Source organism: Echeneis naucrates, chromosome 21, assembly GCF_900963305.1.
Source record: "Echeneis naucrates chromosome 21, fEcheNa1.1, whole genome shotgun sequence".
Classification (NCBI taxonomy): domain Eukaryota; kingdom Metazoa; phylum Chordata; class Actinopteri; order Carangiformes; family Echeneidae; genus Echeneis; species Echeneis naucrates.
Window position 1 is genome coordinate 17321775 of NC_042531.1, and position 22918 is coordinate 17344692.

Below are 22918 nucleotides of genomic sequence, written 5' to 3' on the forward strand. Positions count from 1 at the left end.
TAAAAAGGCCAAAGCATATCTAAACAGCTAAACCAAACCAAAATAATGTTAATTTTAAGGAGTAGGGAGACTCAAACTACTTTGTAATCATGCTGCTCATTGCTCTTCTCCATTCAAGAAATTAGGTGACACACGCACAGGTCTTACCAAAATGGTTTGAAATGGTAGAAGGTTTAAGGAGTTCCAGAGGCTGCTCATTGCTGCTCAAGCCACCTGTTAATAGAAAATGAAACATTTAGTTATGTGTGGTTATCCTTATAGTGTCAATACTTGCAATAAAAAGCAATCAACAACCATATGTGTCCACAGTCCCATGAAAGAGGGGTACAGAGAAATAGGCAAGGATTGAGGTGTGAGGGAAAAGTTTAAAAAAACAAAACAAAGTGCAGACAAAGCAAACGTGTAGGAATATGATTTTGATTTACAAAGACAGCCAAAATGGGCATGCTGAAAAATGACCAGATCATGTTCAAGGAGATCAAAATCCAGGATTGATCTTTAATTCTAATCTAATTGGATCTGTACACTAATTTCACAGGTTTCCCTGATGTGCTGCCTCATCCTTTTATCAACTATGGTGCAAACTCATTCTTTACTTTTTCTGTAAAATTGCTGACAAATAAATATACACATGTGAATATATAACCTCCTCAGTAGAGTCATCAAGCAGTATTTTTATTTCTCTGGAGAGAAGCACATTACTCCATCATGACCTGCCAGGGACATATTCCATGCACCATGATCTGTGTATAGTGGAGCCACAAATATAGATGCTGTCCCTTTGGGTTCATCTTAACTGGAAATTGTCAACATTAATACACAGATGTGTATTTTACAGGTGGAGTCAATATAGACACAAACAACACTATAGTGACTAAGTTTTTGTGAGCTATTAGTTGAAAGCGATTTTATTTCTTATTTACTCAGATGAACATCTTTGAAGCCAAATTTAGAGAAAATTTATTTATCACATATAAAATGCTATGTATTTCCATCCTGTTTAGAATAAAAGTTTGTTTTTTAAGTTTTAAACTAAAATACTCGCATATTGTCCTGGCATGTTCGGGGACTCCAGACTTCATGTGCAATTGAAGATAAAATAACCTTTAGTAAACTGAATCGTCTTATGTTTGCTGCAAAGACACCTGAGGCAAACTGAGCGCATTTATTTTCTTGACACTCAAAAGGGAGCACAATCACCCCTCTTTGAACTAGGAGTTAGCATGTGCTAACTAGGCGTTAACATAAGTGCAATAGGTGATAAGATACACGACACGCTGGCTGGTTATCGTGCTTTTTATTAGTCAGTGATTGTGAAAGGGAAAATTCCAGCTTTCACCTTGTTTTCTTTGTCATGGAATAAACACAGTCAGACCAAAGTGTTCTTGTTTGTTATTGTTATCTGATGTCCAGTTCTAAGTGTTATAAACTTAATCTTTGTCTTTTTATGGCAGACTAAAGCATACATTCAAACAAAAATCTAATTCTTTGTGGTTTTAGGCTTTTTTGATCTTTAGCAGTTAGGTGAACAACTTTGTCATGTAAAATGACAACCTATTGTTTTGCAATAAGAGAACTTTGTCGTTGTGCTGTCATCCACTGTCCCAAAACAAATGCTTACTGTACCTTTCAATTTGCATGGGTATTATAATATTCTGTCCTCACTCCTCATACCATTACATTGAGGTCTTTTAGTTTTGTGAGTCTGTACACTCACTACATAAGCTTGCAGCAATATTTTTGCTTCCACCTGCAAACAGCTGCTTGGAAAAGATGTAGTCATTTAGCCTACATGAGTATAATCTTAAAGATTAGTGTCAGTGATGCTGCAATTATCACCACTTTGAGGAGACAGACTCTCTTAGAATGAAATATTTCAAGCTTATAACAAATAAGTGGGTGTCAGCGCACATCGGGATGCATTCAGAGTTCAATTCTGAATATGTGCAAGACAAGCCAATACTTGTGAAGTCAAATCAGATTCTTTACATAGACAGTAGCACTGCTAAACCTGAAAAACCAAGCAATTAAGTACAGTTGTGTACATGTTCCATGCAAACAACAGAAATCGCCATCACACACATCCCTTAGCCAGTGGAGAAGGATGGAAGCAAAGAAAGCCCAGTGTGGAAGAAAGGAAAATGTGAGAGGACACCATGAGACCATGTGCTATGTCACACATGAATGAGCAGCAACACATGACATACCCACAACTACTATGAATTTTGGTTTTCTGGGTTGCTAGGTGCTATTTTCAACTGAAGCAGACTTCTCCATGATTAATACATGATGGAGGGAGGGGCTGAATTAAATATTCATATTGTGCACACAAACACACACAAACCAAATGTATTCCTTGAATTACAGATTTGAGGCAAAGCCCACTTCCTTTGTGCTGTTAACAAGAGTAGATACTGACAATTAAAACTATACCAGAGCGAAAGGGTGAGATAAAAGAGGAGAGGAGAAGAAAAGAAAAGAGAAGAAGAGAGGGTTTGTTGGATACAGTATGTGTGTGTGCAAGTCAGTAGGGTGGCAGTGGCAGATGGTAGAAAGACGACACCAGAGCTTGATGGGCGAAAGACAAGCCAAGCAATTGCACATTCAAACACACACAATGAACGAGTTGAAAGTGTAAGTGAGTGTTTTGTATCTATTACTGCACTGTCACACTGATGCCACATTATTTCTCATTTTGCTCTTTGTGGTCCTCCAAACCCTTTGCAAGGACTTCTGTCATGATAAAATAGGCAAAGCAAAGGAGCATGACAGGATGCAGTACATTTGGATGTGGATGTTCATGTTTGAGAGGGGCAGAGAGCAACAGTGTGTGGGTGCATATAAAGGCAGACTGTATGTGTAAATCGCAGGAAAGAAATGCTTGTACAGGAAATGTGTGCCATGCAAAACAGGTTAACGGTGACCTCTGATACTAGAGGAGGAAGGTGGATCAATTCTCCTCTGCTTCAACATGCAGTGATGACGAGAATCTCCATGGAAACCACAACAAACAAATTTGCAGAGTCTAGCAGTAGCACTGGATATTGTTATTTTGACAGCAATAGGTATAGACAAGCAGCCGCAATGTAAGCTGTTGTTACAGAATTACTATTTACTATGTTAAATACTTTAATTTGCACTAACATGTCTGAAAATGCATTCACTGGACATGTAGAAGCAACCAGTGTAAACAGGACACAGATTGTCAACTTTCAGTTGATAAGACATAGCATGTGTGACCACATTATTATTTCTAAAGACATGTATGTCTGTCCAGACCACAACACAACCAAAATACATGGGGCCAACCCCCTCCCCCTACCCCCCCCAAACATTATACACATTTGTATTTATGTTTGGGGTTGTAGCCAAGCAGGTCTGGTGTTTTTTTATTTTTTTCACAACATTGAATATTAATAAATTAACAATGATAAAAATGCATGTTTTGCGAAGCTTCTCTACTTCCTTTCTCAGAGAAAGATGAGACTGATACCAAGCTTCTTTTTGTATGAAGTATGAAGCAGTCTGTTAGTTTGGTGTTGCATAATGACAGCGACAACTAGTCTTTTTCTCTACAGTGGCACAAAATATTCCCACTAACACCTCCCACTTAGTTTAAGAAGTTGGTTTTGTTTGGTTAGTCAATAGATTTTGTGTGGCCAACTATTTTGATGGCAGTATGTGTCTCTCTAACCAACCAGAGAGAGTTTCATTTCCCCACCTCACTCCTGAATTGCTGCTTCCCAAGGCCAGCCATAATGGATAGGGTGTCTGTTCACTCAGTCCACTCTGGGGTAGACACAGTGTGTATAGCAGCACATTTGTCTGCAAAGCACTCTTGTCCACTTTAAAACGGGCACTTATCCATCCTGTTCAAACGACGTCACAGCTGTCTCTGGGTTTGATTGAATAGTTGTCCCCTCTACAGTGAAACTATTATGTGAAGTTACGGCAGTAACAACAGCTAAAGTTCAAGAGAGATGGGACCGAGAGGTTCACTGCCTCTTACAGCTCATTCTGTGGTCTGAGCTCTGGCTCTGCTGTTGTGGTAAATGGAGACAAGAGCACTTGAAATAGCCTTTAGTTTCTGTTGGGAATCAAAACATAACAATACCTATTTCTGGATACTTTCGTAGAGAAAAAGAAATGTTTGTATGATCAGTTTTATAATGTTTAGAAAAACACTTTTTTTGCATTTTATTAACAGTATGTAGCACTATTATATCATTATAGAACATCTGACATGGTGTATAGCAGTGTAACAAAGGAGGGCACCATTATGCTGGCCCTGAGTCATGTGGACTGTTTGGTCCTGACCTATGTGACCTGTGCCATATGCATGCCTGTCAGCAATGGTTATGACTATTCCCAAGTGACATGGACAGATATACATATGGCCTGTAAAAAAAACACAGACATGCTCGGAAAGACTACATGCATGTCTCCCAGCCTAGAGTGATTTGCTCTTTTTGCATGTGTCATATCCCATATGTAAAAGCCTAGATGTGTCGACAGACTTCCTTGTGGATAGACATACGTGATCACCACATGGAAAAGGAAGAGGGGGAGTGCCAAGTTACCGATGCCTGGCAAGAAGACAAGTTGGCTCAGAGGCTCACAGGAAGCAGGAGTGCCTGCCTCAGTGAATACACACCCGGTGTACAGTGATGAGGATAACCCTTCAACAATGCAAAAATATATAAATAAATAAATGAAATACACAGAACTTGGGCATTCATAAAAAAAGACACTTTTGCACAAAGGCACACAGGGTAACGGGTGAATGTGTACACACAAACAGCTTTCCTCCTGCTAGACCATGAAGGTGCAAAGTCACCTTGTGCTCGTCCACCACCTCCACCTGACCAGCAGTCACCAAAAGACTGTGCCAGCCACACCAACCTGTCTAGTCCACTACAACTCAGTCTGGTGTATTCTGAGCCCCCGATATCAGTGAGAGCTCTGCCACTGTTCATTCTGCCAACTATGCCATCCTGTCTGCTGAGGCTCCATCAAAATTGCCCTTCTGCTACAACCAAACTCCAAGCCAGTGTAAGAGTGTGCCAGCCACACCAACCTGTCACTGCCACCCTAAACCAAGAGATAACATGGTTGGGAGCCAATGCATGAAAAGATTCATTTCAAAAAGAGACATCCATCATGTGATTGGGATGGGGGGGCAGTGTGGAATAGAATTTTGTATGGACCCCTCTTTAGTGGCAGTTTGCTCATGGAGATTTATTTAATCTAATCTATTTTTTTTTTATAATCTATTCACATTATGCTGATCAGTCACAAACCATGTATTAAAAAAATCCTTATGGCTCAAGCACATAACAAAAGGTCATACTCCCCTGGATTTAGCTGCAAAGGAGCTGTGTCTATGTGCCTTTGAGCTGCCCAAAATCACTGGTAAATTTTTAGGTGGTAAAATATTCCCTGCTGCCATGTAAGCACCAGAAAGTCAATCTACAGCAATACAACCACTACAAAATCTCATCAGGAGGACTTTAGGTACATTTAACCATGGTTGGACATCATTTCTCCCATTACAGATCAAGGTGCTAGCATGCATTTATAAAGCATGTGTATATAATCATTTCATGTTTTAATGTACATTTATGGTGCATCACGCAAAGAACATCACACACCATGAGGACACGGAGTTATCTGAACACCAGTATATTAGCAAATTGAAGAATTTCAAAACTTACACTTTTGTACCAATCAGCTGAACCTGAAGAGGAAAAAAAATTACACACAAAGATTATAATTGCCACAATTTAAAGAGTCTGTGAATTAGAATTCAATAAATCACTCTGATCTTTACTGCCATTTTTTACTGTCAGTCAGAGATTGTGGCCATTGTCAAGTATATTGGCGTATGTATGAAAAGATGTTCTGTTTTCAATTCCTACATCATACAATACTCAGAAATAATTCAATGCGATGTTAAATTGTGGTGTGAATGCAAGCGTGAGTGGTTGTTGGTCTCTGTCTGTCTCTGTGTGTTGGCCCTGCGATGGACTGGCAACCTGTCCAGGGTGTACCCTGCCCCTCGCCCGATGTGAGCAGCCCCGCGGATGAAGATGAGTGAGTGAGTGAGCATTATATGTTTCAATTGAGAGGTAGAATTCCTGGTTTGTAATATGAATGGAATACAGAAGTGCATCTCTGTTTTGCTGTTAATTTGTCTGCCTCTATGGGCAGGGTTTAACCCATACATCCCATGCACTTCTCAAAGCCGCCTTGCAGGAAACCACTTGTTGGTGTTGCGGCCATGTTTACCAACTACTGAGTACTTCCTCTGGGTATTTTGAACCTACAAGACATAACCACAGCCTTTGAATTTAATTTTACTGCTCTGCCTTTCAAGGTTTGGGTCTGTGTTTACGCGTGTTTGCCTTTGTGTTTATATTTGTGTATGACTCAGAAGTTCTAACAAGGGCAGAGAGATTTTTGTTTTCACGTTGTAATATGTATTTGTGAATACAAGATCTAATACTCCACAGGTGATATGATCCCTAAGGGCTGGATAACACAGTAAATTTCAGCTTATCAAGTAATATTTACTCGCATCTCAAATGTGTGATTCCAAAATAATAAAGCGAAGAATAGCGAAAAAAGAAAGAAAGGCCATGTGGCCCTACAGCAGGCCAGCAACACGAGTAAGTCCGTGGGGAGACAGGACATCCCTATGATACATTATACGGGCTGTGTGTGTGTCTTTTCTCTACTGAACGGGCTGAAAGTGTACTAAAAGGAACGGAAACATCTGTGTAGTAGAGGATGGGTCACTGGGTAGAGAGAAGGGTCTTTCTGTTTTTAAGAGCATTACGCATGTGGTCATGACACGGTAGATTACACTTAGTTATACAGTAGGTCACAAATACTGTAATATATACATATACAAGGCTACAATATTTCACGTTAACATCACTCAGGCAAAGTACAGTCTCTGTATGGGCTGCAGGCTGAGTCTCCACTGTGAGAAGGAAACTATTTCTGAGGGTCAGAGCACATGTATGAGCTATCTGTTTCCATCTGATTACACTGAGTACTCCAACCGACTGCACCACAGCGATTCCACCAAGTTTCAGCACAAGTAACTTTTCATCCAAGACAAACAAAAGTCAACAAACATGCAAATCCAGACATTTAACGCTACAGCAATCAAACTTAATATTCATGTTTGCAGAGGGTTTCTAAAAATGTGACAAATCACATTTGATCGAGCTCTGTAAAGTTTCTGTGGAGACAAATCGGCAGAATTTTCCAAACTGCAATATCCCAAGCATCTGTGTTTGTTTAGGCAGTGAGCTTGGACCAAAGCAGTGGTTACTTGTGGCTGTGTTTTCTGACTGTTGTCATGGGTATATAAAAGCATTTAATGTGGCATGCTCTGGAGTCGCACTATACACAAAGAAAAGGCATTAGATGGTCTTATTCTAATGGCAAGGAAAACGATACTAGTGGTGGCCTATACTCATCGTCAGGCACTAGTTTCAAATGTAGGATGACAGTCAGGTTACTTTGTTTCTTAACAATCTCCTTCCCCTTACTTTCCCCTCAGCCCATTGCTGATCCCATCTGATTCTGTCAGCTTATTTTAAGTTACACTTTCTTATTCTTATCCTGCAGGAAAAGGTGTGCCTATTAATAAAAAAGGAGACAAGAGAGAAAGGCCTGCTACGTCACCAGGCTGTGAACCACAAGAGTTAATTACTCCTTTTGTCTCTAGCAGTCTGTTTTCACATGAATTCAGTTTCCATGTGTGTCGATGCCTGGAATATGGGTGTGATTCCCAACATGTCCAGTCATGTTGAGTCACGCTAAGTGTGCGCTACAGACACCAGTGTTCAGGAGCACTGTGTGTATGCAGTGTGTGTATGTGAGTGTGCATGCATGTGCGTGTGCATGGAAGTCCATGCTTTTTTAAACCATGTTGTTTACAGGGTTTTCCAAAAAACATGAGTTAATTTTCTACATTCGATTAAAGTCGTCATTCTGACAAATTCAGCTGCAAATGACACAGTGGTGACGCAGTGGTAGAAATACAACTCACTAGAGGTCATTTTTCTGGTCACCTGATGAATTAATTCCAATATATACTCATACATTTAACACTGTTCTGACAACACTATGTTCATCAGACCTCCAGATGGAAATGATGGCTTCTGTTGATGAGAGCATATAAGATTCAAAGCCTAAAGGCTTAAGCTCCCAAGTTTTCATGTGTCCTCAATTTTGGATAACGCTGAAACCCTCTTATATCCATGAACCCAAACAACTGTAAATAGATTGAAAATTGCAGACTGCCGATTTTCTTAATAAACAGTTTGTCACAGTCACGGTTTTCATTCTCCTTGTTTTAAAATTCACAGAGAGAAAGAGGAAGATATAAATAACCTGAATACAATAAGCAGTGTAGCATAAGTTGTCCCTGTGTCACAGCTTCCGCTGCGGTTGACAGGGTTGTAGAGTTGCAGGCTGGGGTCAGCGGGTAGGCCAATAAGCTTCACATTTTCCAAGAGAAGTGTGTATGCTGTTGCTGTTGCAGCATGAAGGGGGGTCTGAAGATGCAGCTCAGACAACACTGTCAGGCCTGAAAAAAAATCTAATCGTTTGCTACTGAGAATAGCTTTTCGATAAAAATCATGACAATCCGATCTCCTGTCACTACAAATTTAATTTGCAGCCCCAGTACAAGAGATCACTCACCAGAAAACAGCATAGTATTTTTTACTCAAACCAACTGACAACATCATTACACTTCAACACCAATGGCCTTCCTTTTTCTTGTCTGTCAACTCTGCTTTGTCTCCACTGTCCGCCTCTCCTCCCACCAGAATGTGCCCAGTCACTAGCTGTCTCACAATACTAAAACACATCCAGAAGGATGAAGAAAAAGCTTCAAAGGCATTCCTCCAGTCGATGTGGGAGCCTCTGCAAATCCCCACGTTCCCTCCTATCTCGATCTTCAATATGAGCCACAAATGTGTGTGTGTGAAAGCACCTCACACCTTGCTATCACACTCTCCCATACTAAATCATCTCTCTCTCTCTCTCAGCCAACCCCCTGTCCTGCGCTACAAAAGTAGCGCAGTAAATCTAAAGGAGGGCCTTAACAATCTGATTTAATTTGACTTCCATTTTTAGCTTTGCACCTCAGTCAAAAATTTGAAAATGGGACATTATGAAAGGCAAGAGTTGAGATTTCTCTGGGCATATCCAATCATAAAAAAAAAATTAATACAAATAATTTTATAATATAGAATAACTGACTACTGGTACTGCCCGAAATATTATGATGGGAGGGCTCTGCACATGAAAAGGACTGTTTGAAGATACTGTAGGGGCCATCAGCTCTTGGTTAAAGTTAGGGATAAATTAGGAATACACTTTAAGTTTGTGATGCTATATGACTGGAAACATCAGTAAAATGTTCATATAAAAACACATAAAATTTGTTTTCAACCAAAATAATCACAAGAATAAACATCACAGTGGCCTTCAAACGTGTTTCATTTACATTAAAATATACCTAGATCTCTCCCCAATACTAACCAGAGTGCTTGTGATGCCTAAAAAAGGACTCAAACCCTGGTTTCAGTCAAAGATATTGTTTCTGCCACTGCTTTTCATTTTAAGAAACTTGTTCCACCATGTATATCTGGGAGGTTTGTGGACTATTTTGCCTTTACACAGGTATCACTGAGTTTGACATAGCCAGATACAGTATCTACTGGTGTCCTCTGAGCTGCTTTGCCACGCACATCGGTTTCACTTATCCATAAAGGTCACTTTACCCCTATGCCTCTATGGGTAGAATTATTTCGAAGGAAAAAATACAAAACCCTGATCAGCAAGTACAAATTGTGAAAATGGCAATCATTGACAACTAAACCAGAACCAAACTTAATTTATATAAGATCTTACAGCATAATATAATTATGAATATGCTCCTACAGTGACATATTGAAACAATGAAAGCAATATATAAACAAATACTATTTTATCGAAAGCTGAGCAACAACAAGGGTAATTCTAATTAGTTTAAGCCCGGTTTAGAAAACAGAGCCAAGTGTGGTGGTCAGGAACAGCTCATACATTCCTAGAAGGAGGAATAACAGGTGCAGCACAGAGACCAGTGGGTCAGCAAAAATAATCCAAACACATTGGCCTTACAGCACACAATAAATCCCACAAAAGTGGGCGTAGGTGCTAGCATGCGATTTCAAATTATCTACCACAAAGCAGTTTTGCAGGTTGGAGTGTAAGAGGAAGAAAGGAAGCAGAGGAGGAGGAGAAAGCAGGCAGGATGAAGGGGCGAGGGAGAAAGAAATTTGAACTGGAGATGAAAAAATAAGGAGTTAACAATAATAACAATAACAGAGCTGGATTAAGTGAAAGAACAGAGGGTTAATGTACCAGCAAAAGGTAGTGGAGACTATAAAGCAAAGCGCAACCTTTTAAAAAGATGAATATGAACCAGAACATTTTTTATACAATAAGCCAGTACATTCCCAGTAATTAGGAAGGAATTTCTTACATGTGGCTCTCTCTGACGTCAATCCTGTACCTTCCCAGAGTTTGCTTTCTCATCCCCAGTGCTGTGAATGTTTAGTGTTAGGCTGCTTTTGGCAAAGCTCCTGGACTTGGGTGCAAGGAGGGGCTTGGGGGGAAGGGTGGGGTTCCTTTTCTTGTTTTAAAAAGCAAGGATGAGCATGGTAACCTCAGTTCAAGTATTTAAACTCTCCTGTGTCTCTGCTCTGTTTATGTGTATGTTGGCATTTGCCAAATCGGTGGACCTGAGACCATTCACTAAAACATTCAAAGAGCAGTGTATTTAAAGCGGTCTTTGAAAGTATGTTCACTTTAATGCCATCTAACATGCTACTACTGGTTTGTGCAGTCTGAAAAATCATTCAACAAAGTAAAAACTGAATGATGAAAATTTGGGTTTCAAAGAAAATGGAGTGATTGGCCAGAAGCCTTTATTATAACATTTAACTCTTGCAGAACTGGTTCACAATCAATGTAGTAGTAAAGTAGTATTTCTGTACTCTGTAAAAAACATGTCATAGCCTGTTGTCCTTATACAGCCTATACAGCCTGCCGCTTGAATAAATAAATTAAAACATTCTCTTAGTTATATTCAATGGCCATTGACTCTAAACTGTGATCTGAGTGATGCTGAAACCGAGAATAGGTGAAAAGCAATCACTTTGGAAAATAAGAGGCATGTGTATGTGTGATTTAGCCCTGCGCTCACCAGCACATCGCATAAACCAGACAAGGGATTATCTAGAATAATACTGACTCACTCAGGTTTTAGAAAAAGTTTACTGTGGGATTATCGAGCAATCTGATGCTGAGTGGATTGTGTCCTCATTATAAATATTATTATTATCTATCTGTGATGTGTGATTTATAATGTATGCGTCTTTTATCAAGTGTCCTGTTTGCTCAAGCACCTGATATTGCACCAAGGCAATACATTTCCCTCTTGAATAATGAGCATTGTTATCATGCAGCATCTGGACAGAATCACACAGATCTAAACTGGTTCGCAGCAATATTTACACATTATTGCAGGCGTTTTATTTAATATGTAAAATATTTAATGTCGTCAATTAATATGACTTGAAACTGCTTAATAACATTGGGCAAATTCATTCTAATTGCTACACATGCTAAATATATTTTGACCATTATGAAAGGTTGAGAGAAAAAAAAGCAGTAATTCCCTCACTGATAAGATGAATGTTCTTGTATCCATCCTCTCTCTCTCTATCAAATGTCTATGGGAACATGCCAACTGTGGGGATACTTGCTTTGGGCTCAGTTTATTTGTTTTTCCCTCTCTCTGCGTGCCCATTGCAGGTTTGCTTGAGCTCCTTCGTTGAGCCCTGTGCGCGGATTCATGGTTCCCATGCCATCTGATGTCAACAAGCTCCTTCAGCAGCACTAATCCATCCTGCACTTCCCTCTAAATCAGTCAGCAAAGGCACCAAACTACAGGACAGCCAAGTTCACACAAGTGTTGTTTAAAACTCAGGAAATCACTTCATAAAAATGTTATGAAAGTCCAGACTGTAAGTCTCCTTCACTTTTGCTGACATAAAGAAAGCTGAATGAAACAGAAACTGTCAGAGCCAAAAACTGGGAAAGCCAAAAATACAGTATGTATCACATAGGAACAAAAAACCAAAAGAATATTGTGTGAGATTGTTATACTTCTATTTATATCAATAAATATTACCCAGTTTTACCTGTCTGTAATCTGCATTAGTGTACAGAACAAGCATATTAGTTATTGTCTATATTGTGTGGTCTAATAATCCGTTGATGCCTGTCAGATTACTGATGAAACTATAAACATTTATATGATAGTTTATAAACGTATATCTTGAGATTTTAACTTTAGTTTAGAAGCATTACTTGTTATAAATGGACTTCACAGCTAAGTATTTGTATAATATAGGATGTAAAACCACACTTCAGCGTTCCCGTCCAATTTGGAGGATGACAGATTAAATAGACAAACCTTCAAGGTCAGTCTTGTCACTCCTCTGCACCATCTCAGTCCATTAGCGTGCTCATCTTTCCTTAAACTGCTGGGATATTTGGGGAGGTGGTGCTGCAAAAGGCTGGGTTGAGATGACAGACTGTCAACACGGGCCTCTGACATGGAAGAGCACTGCCATTACTTTCATGTGAGAAGATGGGTTAATTATAAGATTTAGTTTCTAATATGGAGCCTTTCAGAGGAAGTGCAGAGCTTATAACCGGTAATTAGACAGAAATCGTTTGACTGAAGCAAATGTAGGGACGTGCAGGAGGGGATGGGGTTGAGTAAGATCAGGCTTTTTCTGCGATAAGGGGGAGATCACGTCATCCACTGACAACATTGTGTATTTTGAAATGTATTTCAATGTTGTATTACAAATATCGATTAGTAAAAATATATAGTATAAAATTGTATCCAGTAATAAGGGACTGAGATTAGAATTTGATTATATAGACTTATTGATTTCCACTTTAATAGATTTGATTAGTGATCTTTAGGTTTATATGACTATGTTATGTGATATTTTGTATTACTTGCAATAGTGATGCTAAGAAAATACAATTTAGCCATATTATACATTGCACCCTTTCCTGTAGAAAGGGTGCCATTGTTGCATTAAGATATCGGGGCCAACAGACAGCTACAAAAATAACAGTGGTGAACTCTCTTCGCCAACACTTGATGGAAGTTGCACCAACAGAGAACATTATTTGGACAGAGACTCAACAATTACAAGCCACTGTGGTATTAAAAGGCTATACTCAAATGATAAAGGAAACGTCTTTAAAACAGCTTGTATCAGGGCCTGTCTGTTGTCCTTTCTGCACCCAGATTTTCTTTGTACCTAAACATGCACATTTTTAAGCATCAAGACTGCATACATTTTTAGCCAAGCTAGCAGCGTAACTTTAGAAAAACCCTGAGCAGGAGACATATTAGGTGAATGCCAAAGAAGGAAAACAACAAACCATGTCAAACCCTGAGCAGCTTTGAAAACTAGTTAGCATGGCAATCTGTGCAAAGTGCTCTTATCAATATAAAAACTGTTTCTTTCTGTAACTAGCAGTAGTTTATCCCACACTGGTTGGTTCAAATCCTGTAGTTCAGCTACAAACAAAAAACATTTTTGTGCAAAGGCAATGTCAATCTCTCTGAGTACTGATCTGGTCCAGCCTGACACGTCTTAGCTAGTGTATGGATCTTCAAATGGCAACATTAGGTTCACATTTCTTTCATCACTCATGGCTGAGTTGTCATTCACCGACACTGACATTCATGTCCAAAGGAAAATTTGTGAAGACTTGGTGATCCTTCAACTTTTCTTCTGGGGTCATCAGCAAGTGAAATTTTTAAATAATGAGATAATTCGGTTGATATTTAAATATCTGTAAAACTAAAGGCCTGTCCGTCTGCTACAGCTGAGATGTTTATCAAATACAAAGCACTAAGGGACATATAAATAGCCTCACAAAGCCATTTGCATGGTACACTTATTCTTGTTGTTTTTAACTATCCAAAAAAAATTTTATATCATCAACCCTATTTGGTGACAGTTTTAGACACACTGTTGTCCATAATTAAATCCATTATAGTACAGTGAAAACAGTTGCGCCAAATTAACAAAATCAAACAACTCTGTCCATGTTTGATCATTTTAACAATCATGAAGCCTACTGTATTTCTAGGCAAAAGACATGCTTTACGATGCTATTTGTTCAAGTCCATAAAGTCTTTATGAAGCATTCGTCTGAAAAGACTGAAGCAGCCAAACTAGTTCCAGATTTTAAGTGGCTGAAATGACACTAAGCTGACACACTGGCATTGAAATGTCAGGATGTGAGCCATACCAATTAAGAAGACACTTAATACAAGGTAGAATAAATACCCCTTGAAAATCCCCAGAATCAACAATGTATTACCAGTATGACTGATCATGTTACAATTATGGCCTTCCACTGGGATATTTGAAAGCTACTTGATGAAGCATCAGTCATGACAGCTACCGTATTCACACAAAGGGGGGAAAATCAAAAGTTCTTGCTCTATACAACTATACAAGGAGTATATCAGCATACACCATCAGACACACAAAGTAATTTGCTGTCTATGATTGGGTCAGACTCTACACCAATTTTCTCCCTCTAATTACAATTAAAATAGTCACGCTTGTTTTCATGCACCATAAGCACACTAAAGCTGTGCTGAGAATGGCCCATTTGTTTATTGTGGCTGTGATGACAAAAGGGCCTTCAAAAACAGAGGCCTATGTCCAGTCTGGCCTGTGCCTGTGACAATAGGGAATCATCTCAGACAGAATATAGCATATTAGTAACACACAAATCTTATGAGCGAAATCCCAATTTGTTTTAACGGTAGCTCATATAGTACTGTCTGATTACATGTGAACAAAGAGACCAAATGCATTCAAAAACCCCCTCAAAAGATCCATAAACCTGTAAGCTAGCTGGGATCTAAACATATCATGTAAAATAGACCCAGGACTGAAACCTTTGAAACGCTTGCCAACAGTAATCTATGTCATCTCTGTTTCATGTGATGCCAAAACCATCCCCAACTTCCATCAGTCTTTACACTAAAGGTGATCCAGTGCATTGTTCTGTTTACAAGACAAGGTTACAAATCTCCCTCATTGCTGATGTCAGAAAGTGACCAGACAAGTTGGGGCTGGTTAACATGTTACTTAAGTAGGAGAGGTAAAGCCAAGAGGTAACATTGGTCTTGTCGGCCAGTGCACATGACAGCACTTGGTGGATAAAAGGTAAGGTTTCTTTTTGGCCAGTAATTAAACTGCTAGTAAAACTAACAACAATTGTCTGCGCAAACTTAAACAAGTTCATTTAACCACAAAGGAAAGCTTAGGACAAATGAAATACTATAGTTTTGGAGTTATTTAGTCATCCCCCAAAGTCATACAAAACATTAACATGATCCTGTTGAAAACATGAGGGCTTGTACAAATTTCATTGGAATTGGTTTATTAGGTTGCAGATATTTCACTCAATCTGCTGATGGCAATAGATGAAAAGTCAGGGGACCATCAAAGTCCTAATGATGTGTCCTTTGGGAACTATAAATGTCTTGTACCTATCCATTTGTTGCTTATTCTCCTCCACTACACTGACAATAATGCTGCAGAATGAATGAACACACACCAGCTAAAACAACAACATTGTTGTGTATTAATGACACATTAAGTGACATTACATCGGACACACAGCACAGGGTGATTACATCATTGAGACACTGTAATCTAGGACTGCTTTTAGATCAGTGTCAACATTATTACAGGGTCTTTACTTCATTAGGTAATGCTGCAGGCTGACTTGATCCTCTGTCAATGTAATACCCAGATCATAACGTCACCAGGCAGTCCTTGGATAACACCGTGCACAGAGAGTTTAAAGAACAGTCAACATATGAAATGGGGGTCTTATTGAGACTCAAGGGAACAGTTATCAAAAACTTTCTGGAGTACTTGCAACCATCAACTGAGCCAATCTACGACCAAGTCAGGTGTGTTACAATGATTATGCACTTAAACGCTTTCGCCAACAGAAACTTCAATTACAAATGAAAAAAAAAAAAAAATTATCTATTGAGCGTATACTGAGATGTGTTAACTTGTGTTTTGGGTTGCGGTTACTCTGTCTAATGTGGACAAAAGGGGATGAAGTGCCATATTAGATCCCTGCTTGCAACAAAATGCCCTCTGTTCTCGAGATGAATGTGTGAATAAATTTGTGTGAGAGGAAAACACTGGAGGGGTTGTACAACTTCTGTCTATTAATAGATCAAAAACATAACTCTCTTTTTTCGCTCTGTTCTGTCATGAACAATCATTTACGTACCTAAACATACCTAACACTTACAAAACTTGGTGTTGAGGGAATTCTGAACGCATTATTAGTTTCATCCTCATTATCAGTGAAAATGAATGAAAAAGCTTCAACTTTTCATTTTGACATTCAGTTTGGCACAAATATCAGTGCTAACTATCAGTGTAAGAATCTAAAAAAACCTTCTTACAATTTAATATTGTGATGAAGTACATGAACCTTCAGGCTTCATATTTAAATTCAGCAGTCAAGTGTTACTTTCCTGTGTGTTTGTTTCAAACTATCCGTTAGATCACTATACACATCTTAGCTGGGTCAAATCATCATTCCCACACAAGCGTTTGCGTGTATTAGATGAAGGGTCAGCATCTTCCTTTGCTTTTCCAGGCGAGTGAAACACTTGCTGTGTGGATTGTCATTGCACGGATGCTCATTAGAGTGTTAGCTTCCAGGGTATTCATGTGAGAGTGGCAGAGAGCCTGATCGACACCGACACAAAGCCAACATCTGAATAAGGCTGCCACAAGGGAGACAGTTTGTCATGAGCTTATCATCACAGAGTTCTTAAAGAGCTCAAGGAGAAGAGTGAAGAGAAATGCAGATGCACCAACACTGTTATTTTACATGTACCCACATACATCATTTGTGATGAACTTATAAAACAACAGGTCACAGAGAGCAATATTTCTCATTCTGCTAGACTGATCACACCAACTCATTAATCTAGCCAACAGCAAATCTACAGCATGCCCTCACCATCTCATTCATCTTATAGGCTACTGCTTCTGAGAGCTGAAGAAATGAGCTTCCTCGGTTATGCTAATGGATGAAGGAGAGGTCTGGTAAATTACAACTGTGGGAGGATGACAAATCTTGGTTACATGAATTTTGACTGATGAACAGTGTTTCTGAACTCAATGATCTTGCGAACGTATTTTTTAAGCTGGGTTCCTGGTTGCACAACTCTAAACTCTTCATGTAGTGATACAGTAACTGAAGAAAGATGGAAGTGCTACTGCGCGTTATCACAAGTTTAACATGAAACTTTTTGACAAGTAAAAATACTGCTTACTGCAATACCACCCTGACCCACACACCAGATCTTGTTCTATCTCAAAATCAAAGAAAGGTTGGGTCTTGAGAGTACTTGGTACCATACCAGGTGGTCTGAGGGGTTCTGGGCCTGAGGTCTTTCTGTGTGAAGTTTGTATGTTCTCCCCGTGTTTGGGTGGGTTTCTTCCAGGTATTCTGGTTTCCTAACATCATCCAAAGGCATGCATATTTGGGTTAATTGCTAACTCTAAATTTTTTGTAGGTCTGCATGTGAGTGGTTGTTCGTCCCTGTCTGTATAAATGGACTTTGCAGGTAAGCACTGGACCCAGAACATCAGAAAGTGACAGCATTAGTTGTATTATAGTAGCATTCTACCTACTGATGATGGGAGTATATGTTGCCCACTATTAGTAATAGTGACAATTTATCAGCAAGTAGAATCTCACAGTGGTAATACTAAAATGTTGATTTCTGAAGCTCATAGCAAAGATAACAATAGATTCACAGACTTTAGATGCTTCACAGTTCCAATTCCTGGAGGTGTTGATTCACAGTAGAAACCTAAAATATTAATGTGATATGTTCATACAACTTAACAAGGTGACTGAACAGAAGTATTATGTTTTAAAAAGCAGCGTGGTTTATGTCTTCTGGTCTGTAACCAACGAGCCCAACATTATAAGGGGCCATCCCCATCCTCCTGTGTCTCCCTTGGTCTCCTGAAATGAGAAAGTCTGTGCTTGCATCTTCATTTGAGTTTAACAGATCTTTGACATTTCCTTCTGTGATGTTAAATATAGCTGAAAAATAAACCTGAAACCAGTGGCCTACAGAGTAGGCCATGGCACTGTCAGATTTTAGCTTAAATGTTTTTTGTTATTAACTACAAGGGAGGTCACTAGGAAAAAGTGTGATAAAAATCTATGAAGACAACAAGAGAGAAGAAAATAAAAAAAAAAAACCTAAAGAGATTTTTACATGTTAGTTCTATAATCATTGCAAGTTAGTTAGAAGCCATTTAATGTGCTATGATATAAAGTCCACGACCTGCTGTTAGAGGTCATTTTCTTTTGAATCTCTTATTTATTGAAGGGATGTTCATGAAGGAGGAATTCTTTTAAAATTAAAGGGCTGTCAAATTTACACTCATTCACAGATCGAAGCTGCCAACTGGCGGCAGTTGAGTAGCTCCAGTGGTGAAGTAGGAGTTCAAAAGCTCTGCTAAGTAGAAGGCTCTGAGAGAGGTACAAAATTTGTTAACTTAAACAAGCCAGAAGACTCTTTCCTCTATACCTCAGGCCCAGAGTGGGCATACACCACTTGGGGCATATTAAAAGTCCCATGTTTTTTTAAGCATGGTCTAGGTTCTACATTAACACTGTGAAAATATCAATATGCCTAGTTCACAGAGAAATGCACAGTCTATATTCAAAAACTTGAAATGAACCATGAGCGCTTCTGTAAGTTTCTGATATGATAGGAAAGCAGTCACTGCCCTCATATTAGTCATGAGGGCATATTAGTCATAGTCATATTCCAATCCTACACCACCTGTCCTCTAATTTTAATTAGTCCCTCAAAACAATGAGCTACTCAGAAGAGGGCTTCAGATCCTTTTTTTCCTGATTGGCTCATAGAGCTGTTGTTACTAGAGCGCCAGAGACAAGCCTGGGAAAAGACATGGTTTTATTTTTATTTATTTTTTTTTTTCCAGTTTTTTAAACCACAAATGAATGTTTTCATGAATATTATCAGCCTTTCAAACAGAACACAGGAAAAATGTAAATATGGTTCTTTAAGACTAATTGCTTGCTAAGAACTAAATTTCTACAATTACCCTGGTTGTATGGGGCTGCCTATTTTCTGGTTTAGTAAAGATCCGTCTTAATTTGGACTAGTCTTTTAGTGATGCCAATAAATGGACAATGTTGGGGTCAGATGTGTTCAGTCATAATTGTCGCCACTGTGCCAAAGTTCTTCTTTCATTTGGGATACTGCTGTAAATCTCAGACTGGAGGGGGTGGGTGAGTGAGTCATTGCAAACCTTCGTAACTAACACAAAACAACAATTTTTGATATTAAATCTGGGATGCAAACCACAACAGTTTTGACAAAACTCAAAGATAGTCTCTAGATTAAAAAAAAAAAAAAACTTCTTAGACCACTTGAATAGTTACCATGGCAACTCAACCCCTCCTGTCAAATCTAAAGAAGTGGTCTATGCTATTTCAATTCCTTTTTCATGCAATCAATATCAAAGTGCATTCATTCACATAAGTCTACTGAGAAGATTAAAACCTCGGTTGGCTATTTGCTTGTTTCCCAAGGCTGGTCCATATGAATGCTAACGCCTTAATGATCAAACAATCAGACATGTGACTGTGAGGGTGATTGGATGGCAGAAGAACACATACACACACACACATCCACCAGCACTTTGTCTCCATCAGGCTACAGCTGAATAAAAAGATTTTTAAAAAGTAATCTCACAAACAGTAGGATTCCATCACTATCACCCATTATGAAAATTCCATCTGCTAAAAAATGTATGAGTGGACTTTACTGAATAAAATGTAACAGTGCTAACTTATTGACTCTTGTCTTCACTTCGGCTGCACTTAGGCTACTGCTGCTGACTCTGTAAGATAAATATGCATGGTCACACATGAATATTTTCAGCTCCACTGGATCACAATGGAGACACTGCTTTTAAATAACCTGTTGCCATAGTAAATAATCGCATCATACATCTTTTCGTTCACTATGTGCTTGCTTAACTCAAAGTGAACATGCTAAGAGTTGGCTTGTGGAACAATGATAAACTGCTCTTGAGGCAACAACTCCAAGAATAAGAGTGAACAAGGGTTAGGGTTAGAAAGTGAGAAAACTGTCTCACTGGCACAGGCAGTAGAAATCTGGAGGGGATGCCACTCACACTGAACACAATTGATCCATGGGGTGCTTCATGCATTTTTAGTACAGCACAGCACACAGCAATTTGAGTTTGAAGGCGTGTGTTTCAGGGCTTAAATTCAGATTAGTGGCTGGAAAAGTTCATTCTGCCCTGGGAGACCCAGGGTGCACTGAGCCCTTCCTAGCGGGTATTGTGCAACTGCTGGGAACTTTTGATTTTGTTTTGTTCATAGAATCAGGAGGATTACATCCTCAGGGACCCACCTGATCCTCCCTCTTCTCTGCTGTCCTCTGCTGAACCCACACAGTGGACTGACCCTAGCAGCCAGATGGAAAATACAGCAGTGTAGAGATTCTCTACTTATATCAAAATTGCTTACAAGCCAGAGATTGCATAGACAATGTGACCTCTTGCATTTTACTGGTACTATGAGCTTAGCAACAGATGTGAATCTTTAAGGGTTAATCTTCAAGGTCTTACATGATCTTAATCTCCATAGTGATCTGACATCTGTGCTACCCCGATTTCTGTGTAATACCCTCAGTCGTTACTATCTGTATCTGCATATGGTGTCAGCTCAAATACAAATCCTATATGCTTGCTTGACCCTCAGTTGGAAGCTTTATTTACTTTTGCCACTGTGCATCAGCACAAGCATCAGCACCTGTGGCATATATGTTGCTATACACACATATTGGAACATCTGCTCAAAGCTTGACATACTAAACAAGACAAAAGGTAGAAAAAAGGTCAAAACAGAGGTTATCAGAGCAAGTTGACAGTCAAATGCAGTGGTTGATTTAACTGCCAAATCAGCCATAAAAATCATCATATGATTAATCATGAAAAAACAAAAAAGAATATCAGTCGACCTTTGTTTATCTCAAGCAGCACAGAAATTTGATTAAATTTTGAGCTTCTCTTCCGGCAGAAGAAAAGCTTTGAACGTTTAATAAATTCTTCCGAAGGCTAAATTGCACACTTGTTTCATCTGGCAATGAGATTACTTGAATGGAATATTCTGGAAAACTGTGGTGAGAGAGACAATAATGAGGCAGTAATCTTATTTGTCCACAGCAGCTTCCATTGTTCTCTTAAAAAGGCTTCTGTTTATTCTGCCTAAGCTCTTATTCCCATCCATCTTTCCATTGAGGACAGTTTTTGCGAAGCCAAGGATAAATGAGAACAATAACATTTTTGCTAGACTCAAATGCATCAAATACAGATAGGGTGCTATTGTGTGCCTCTGGCTCTCTGGACAATGGTCACACTAGACAGAAGCGGTGACTATGAACACAGTTGCACGAAAGAACAGGACAAATGAACATAACTGTCAATAACACATCTTCAATAATATCCTCTGCATGAGCTCCTATATTCATAGTCAAATTTTCTTTTACATCTTGCCTTGATTGACTATAGTCGTCTTTAGACAACTTCCTAAATATTCAGACTAAAACATATCAATGAACACTCCAAGGTTTTTCCTTGTGACAGTAACCTCTTTAGATGAGGAATATTCAGTGTGGGCCAGGAGGGGTTAAGCTCCCTTTTTGAAGATTATACTTCACTTTCCAGTGGCCTGGCCCAGGACTAGCTACTCTCTTCTAATCCACAACTGTGGGCTTTTTATAACTCCCACTGTGAGTCCTTATTACAGTTACTGATTCAAAGGGAAGGAGACGCAAATACAGACATTTCAGTGACAGAAGCGAAGGGCAAAGGTGAGAATTAATAATGAATCCTATGTCACAAGATGAAGCCTAAATTACACAGCAGCTGACTTTGATTGCTTCTAAATCTAATACTTAAAAAAAACAAAATGGCAGAAAAAGAAACCAGCAACATACTCAATAGCAGGTGGGTGGCAGTCAAGAGAAAGTTTACTGTTGCAAATTACCATAAGACGTTACATTGACAAAAAGACAGGTATCCATATGAAACCTGTTGGGACAAATAGAAGATCCAATGAGCCTGTCAGAGCAGAGATTTCGTGAGCCAATCATAAGGATCAGTATAGGGGCTGATAATTAAGTTAATTAAAATGCTCTCCTGTCACACTTAGCATGGTTGTGTTGCAGATGTGACAGCTGACCTCAACACTGCAAAAGGCAGTCAAATTTAGCGTGCAAAAGAGAAGCATTACTGAGAAAAAGGGGACTTAGTTCAGGCACTAAGGTTGGACAGATGCGTAGATTTACTGAGCTCCAGCATTAAAATGAATTATTTCATTAATTAAGGAGTGCAGGAGAGAATTCTGATGATATGACAAACATCACTAGTTGTTACATCAAAATTATCACTGATTAATGTTAACTCTCTCTCAGTGACTTGAAAATGGGCCTATATTAGACTTGACACACTGCTATTAGCACTTGTCAAAGACAATTTGTGATGTAGCATGCTCCATTTTGTGACACCAATGTACAACCACAAAATTAACTGTTTCTCTCTTTGGGACCGTACTGTGTCATTGTCAGGTATGACATTTTGCTCAACAGAGTTTAACCTTCTGAGAC

At 39.1% G+C, this 22918-nt stretch overlaps 1 protein-coding gene across 5 annotated transcripts in view; it reads right to left on the reverse strand.

Annotated features, from left to right (window-relative positions):
- hdac4 (histone deacetylase 4) overlaps positions 1 to 22918 on the reverse strand; it is a 106606-nt gene that overhangs the window by 64685 nt on the left and 19003 nt on the right. For 3 of the 5 annotated variants that reach the window (XM_029530214.1, XM_029530210.1, XM_029530211.1), the window contains one exon: positions 148 to 213. The exons of 1 other annotated variant lie outside the window; for it this stretch is intronic. Coding sequence is in view for 2 of the 4 variants with exons in the window: in XM_029530210.1 (XP_029386070.1) it covers positions 148 to 213 (66 nt within the window). In the remaining 2 variants the exon portion in view is untranslated. Of the gene's footprint in view, positions 1 to 147; positions 214 to 10552; positions 10593 to 22918 lie in introns of those variants that run through there. One more of the 5 variants, XM_029530215.1, reaches the window with a different exon arrangement.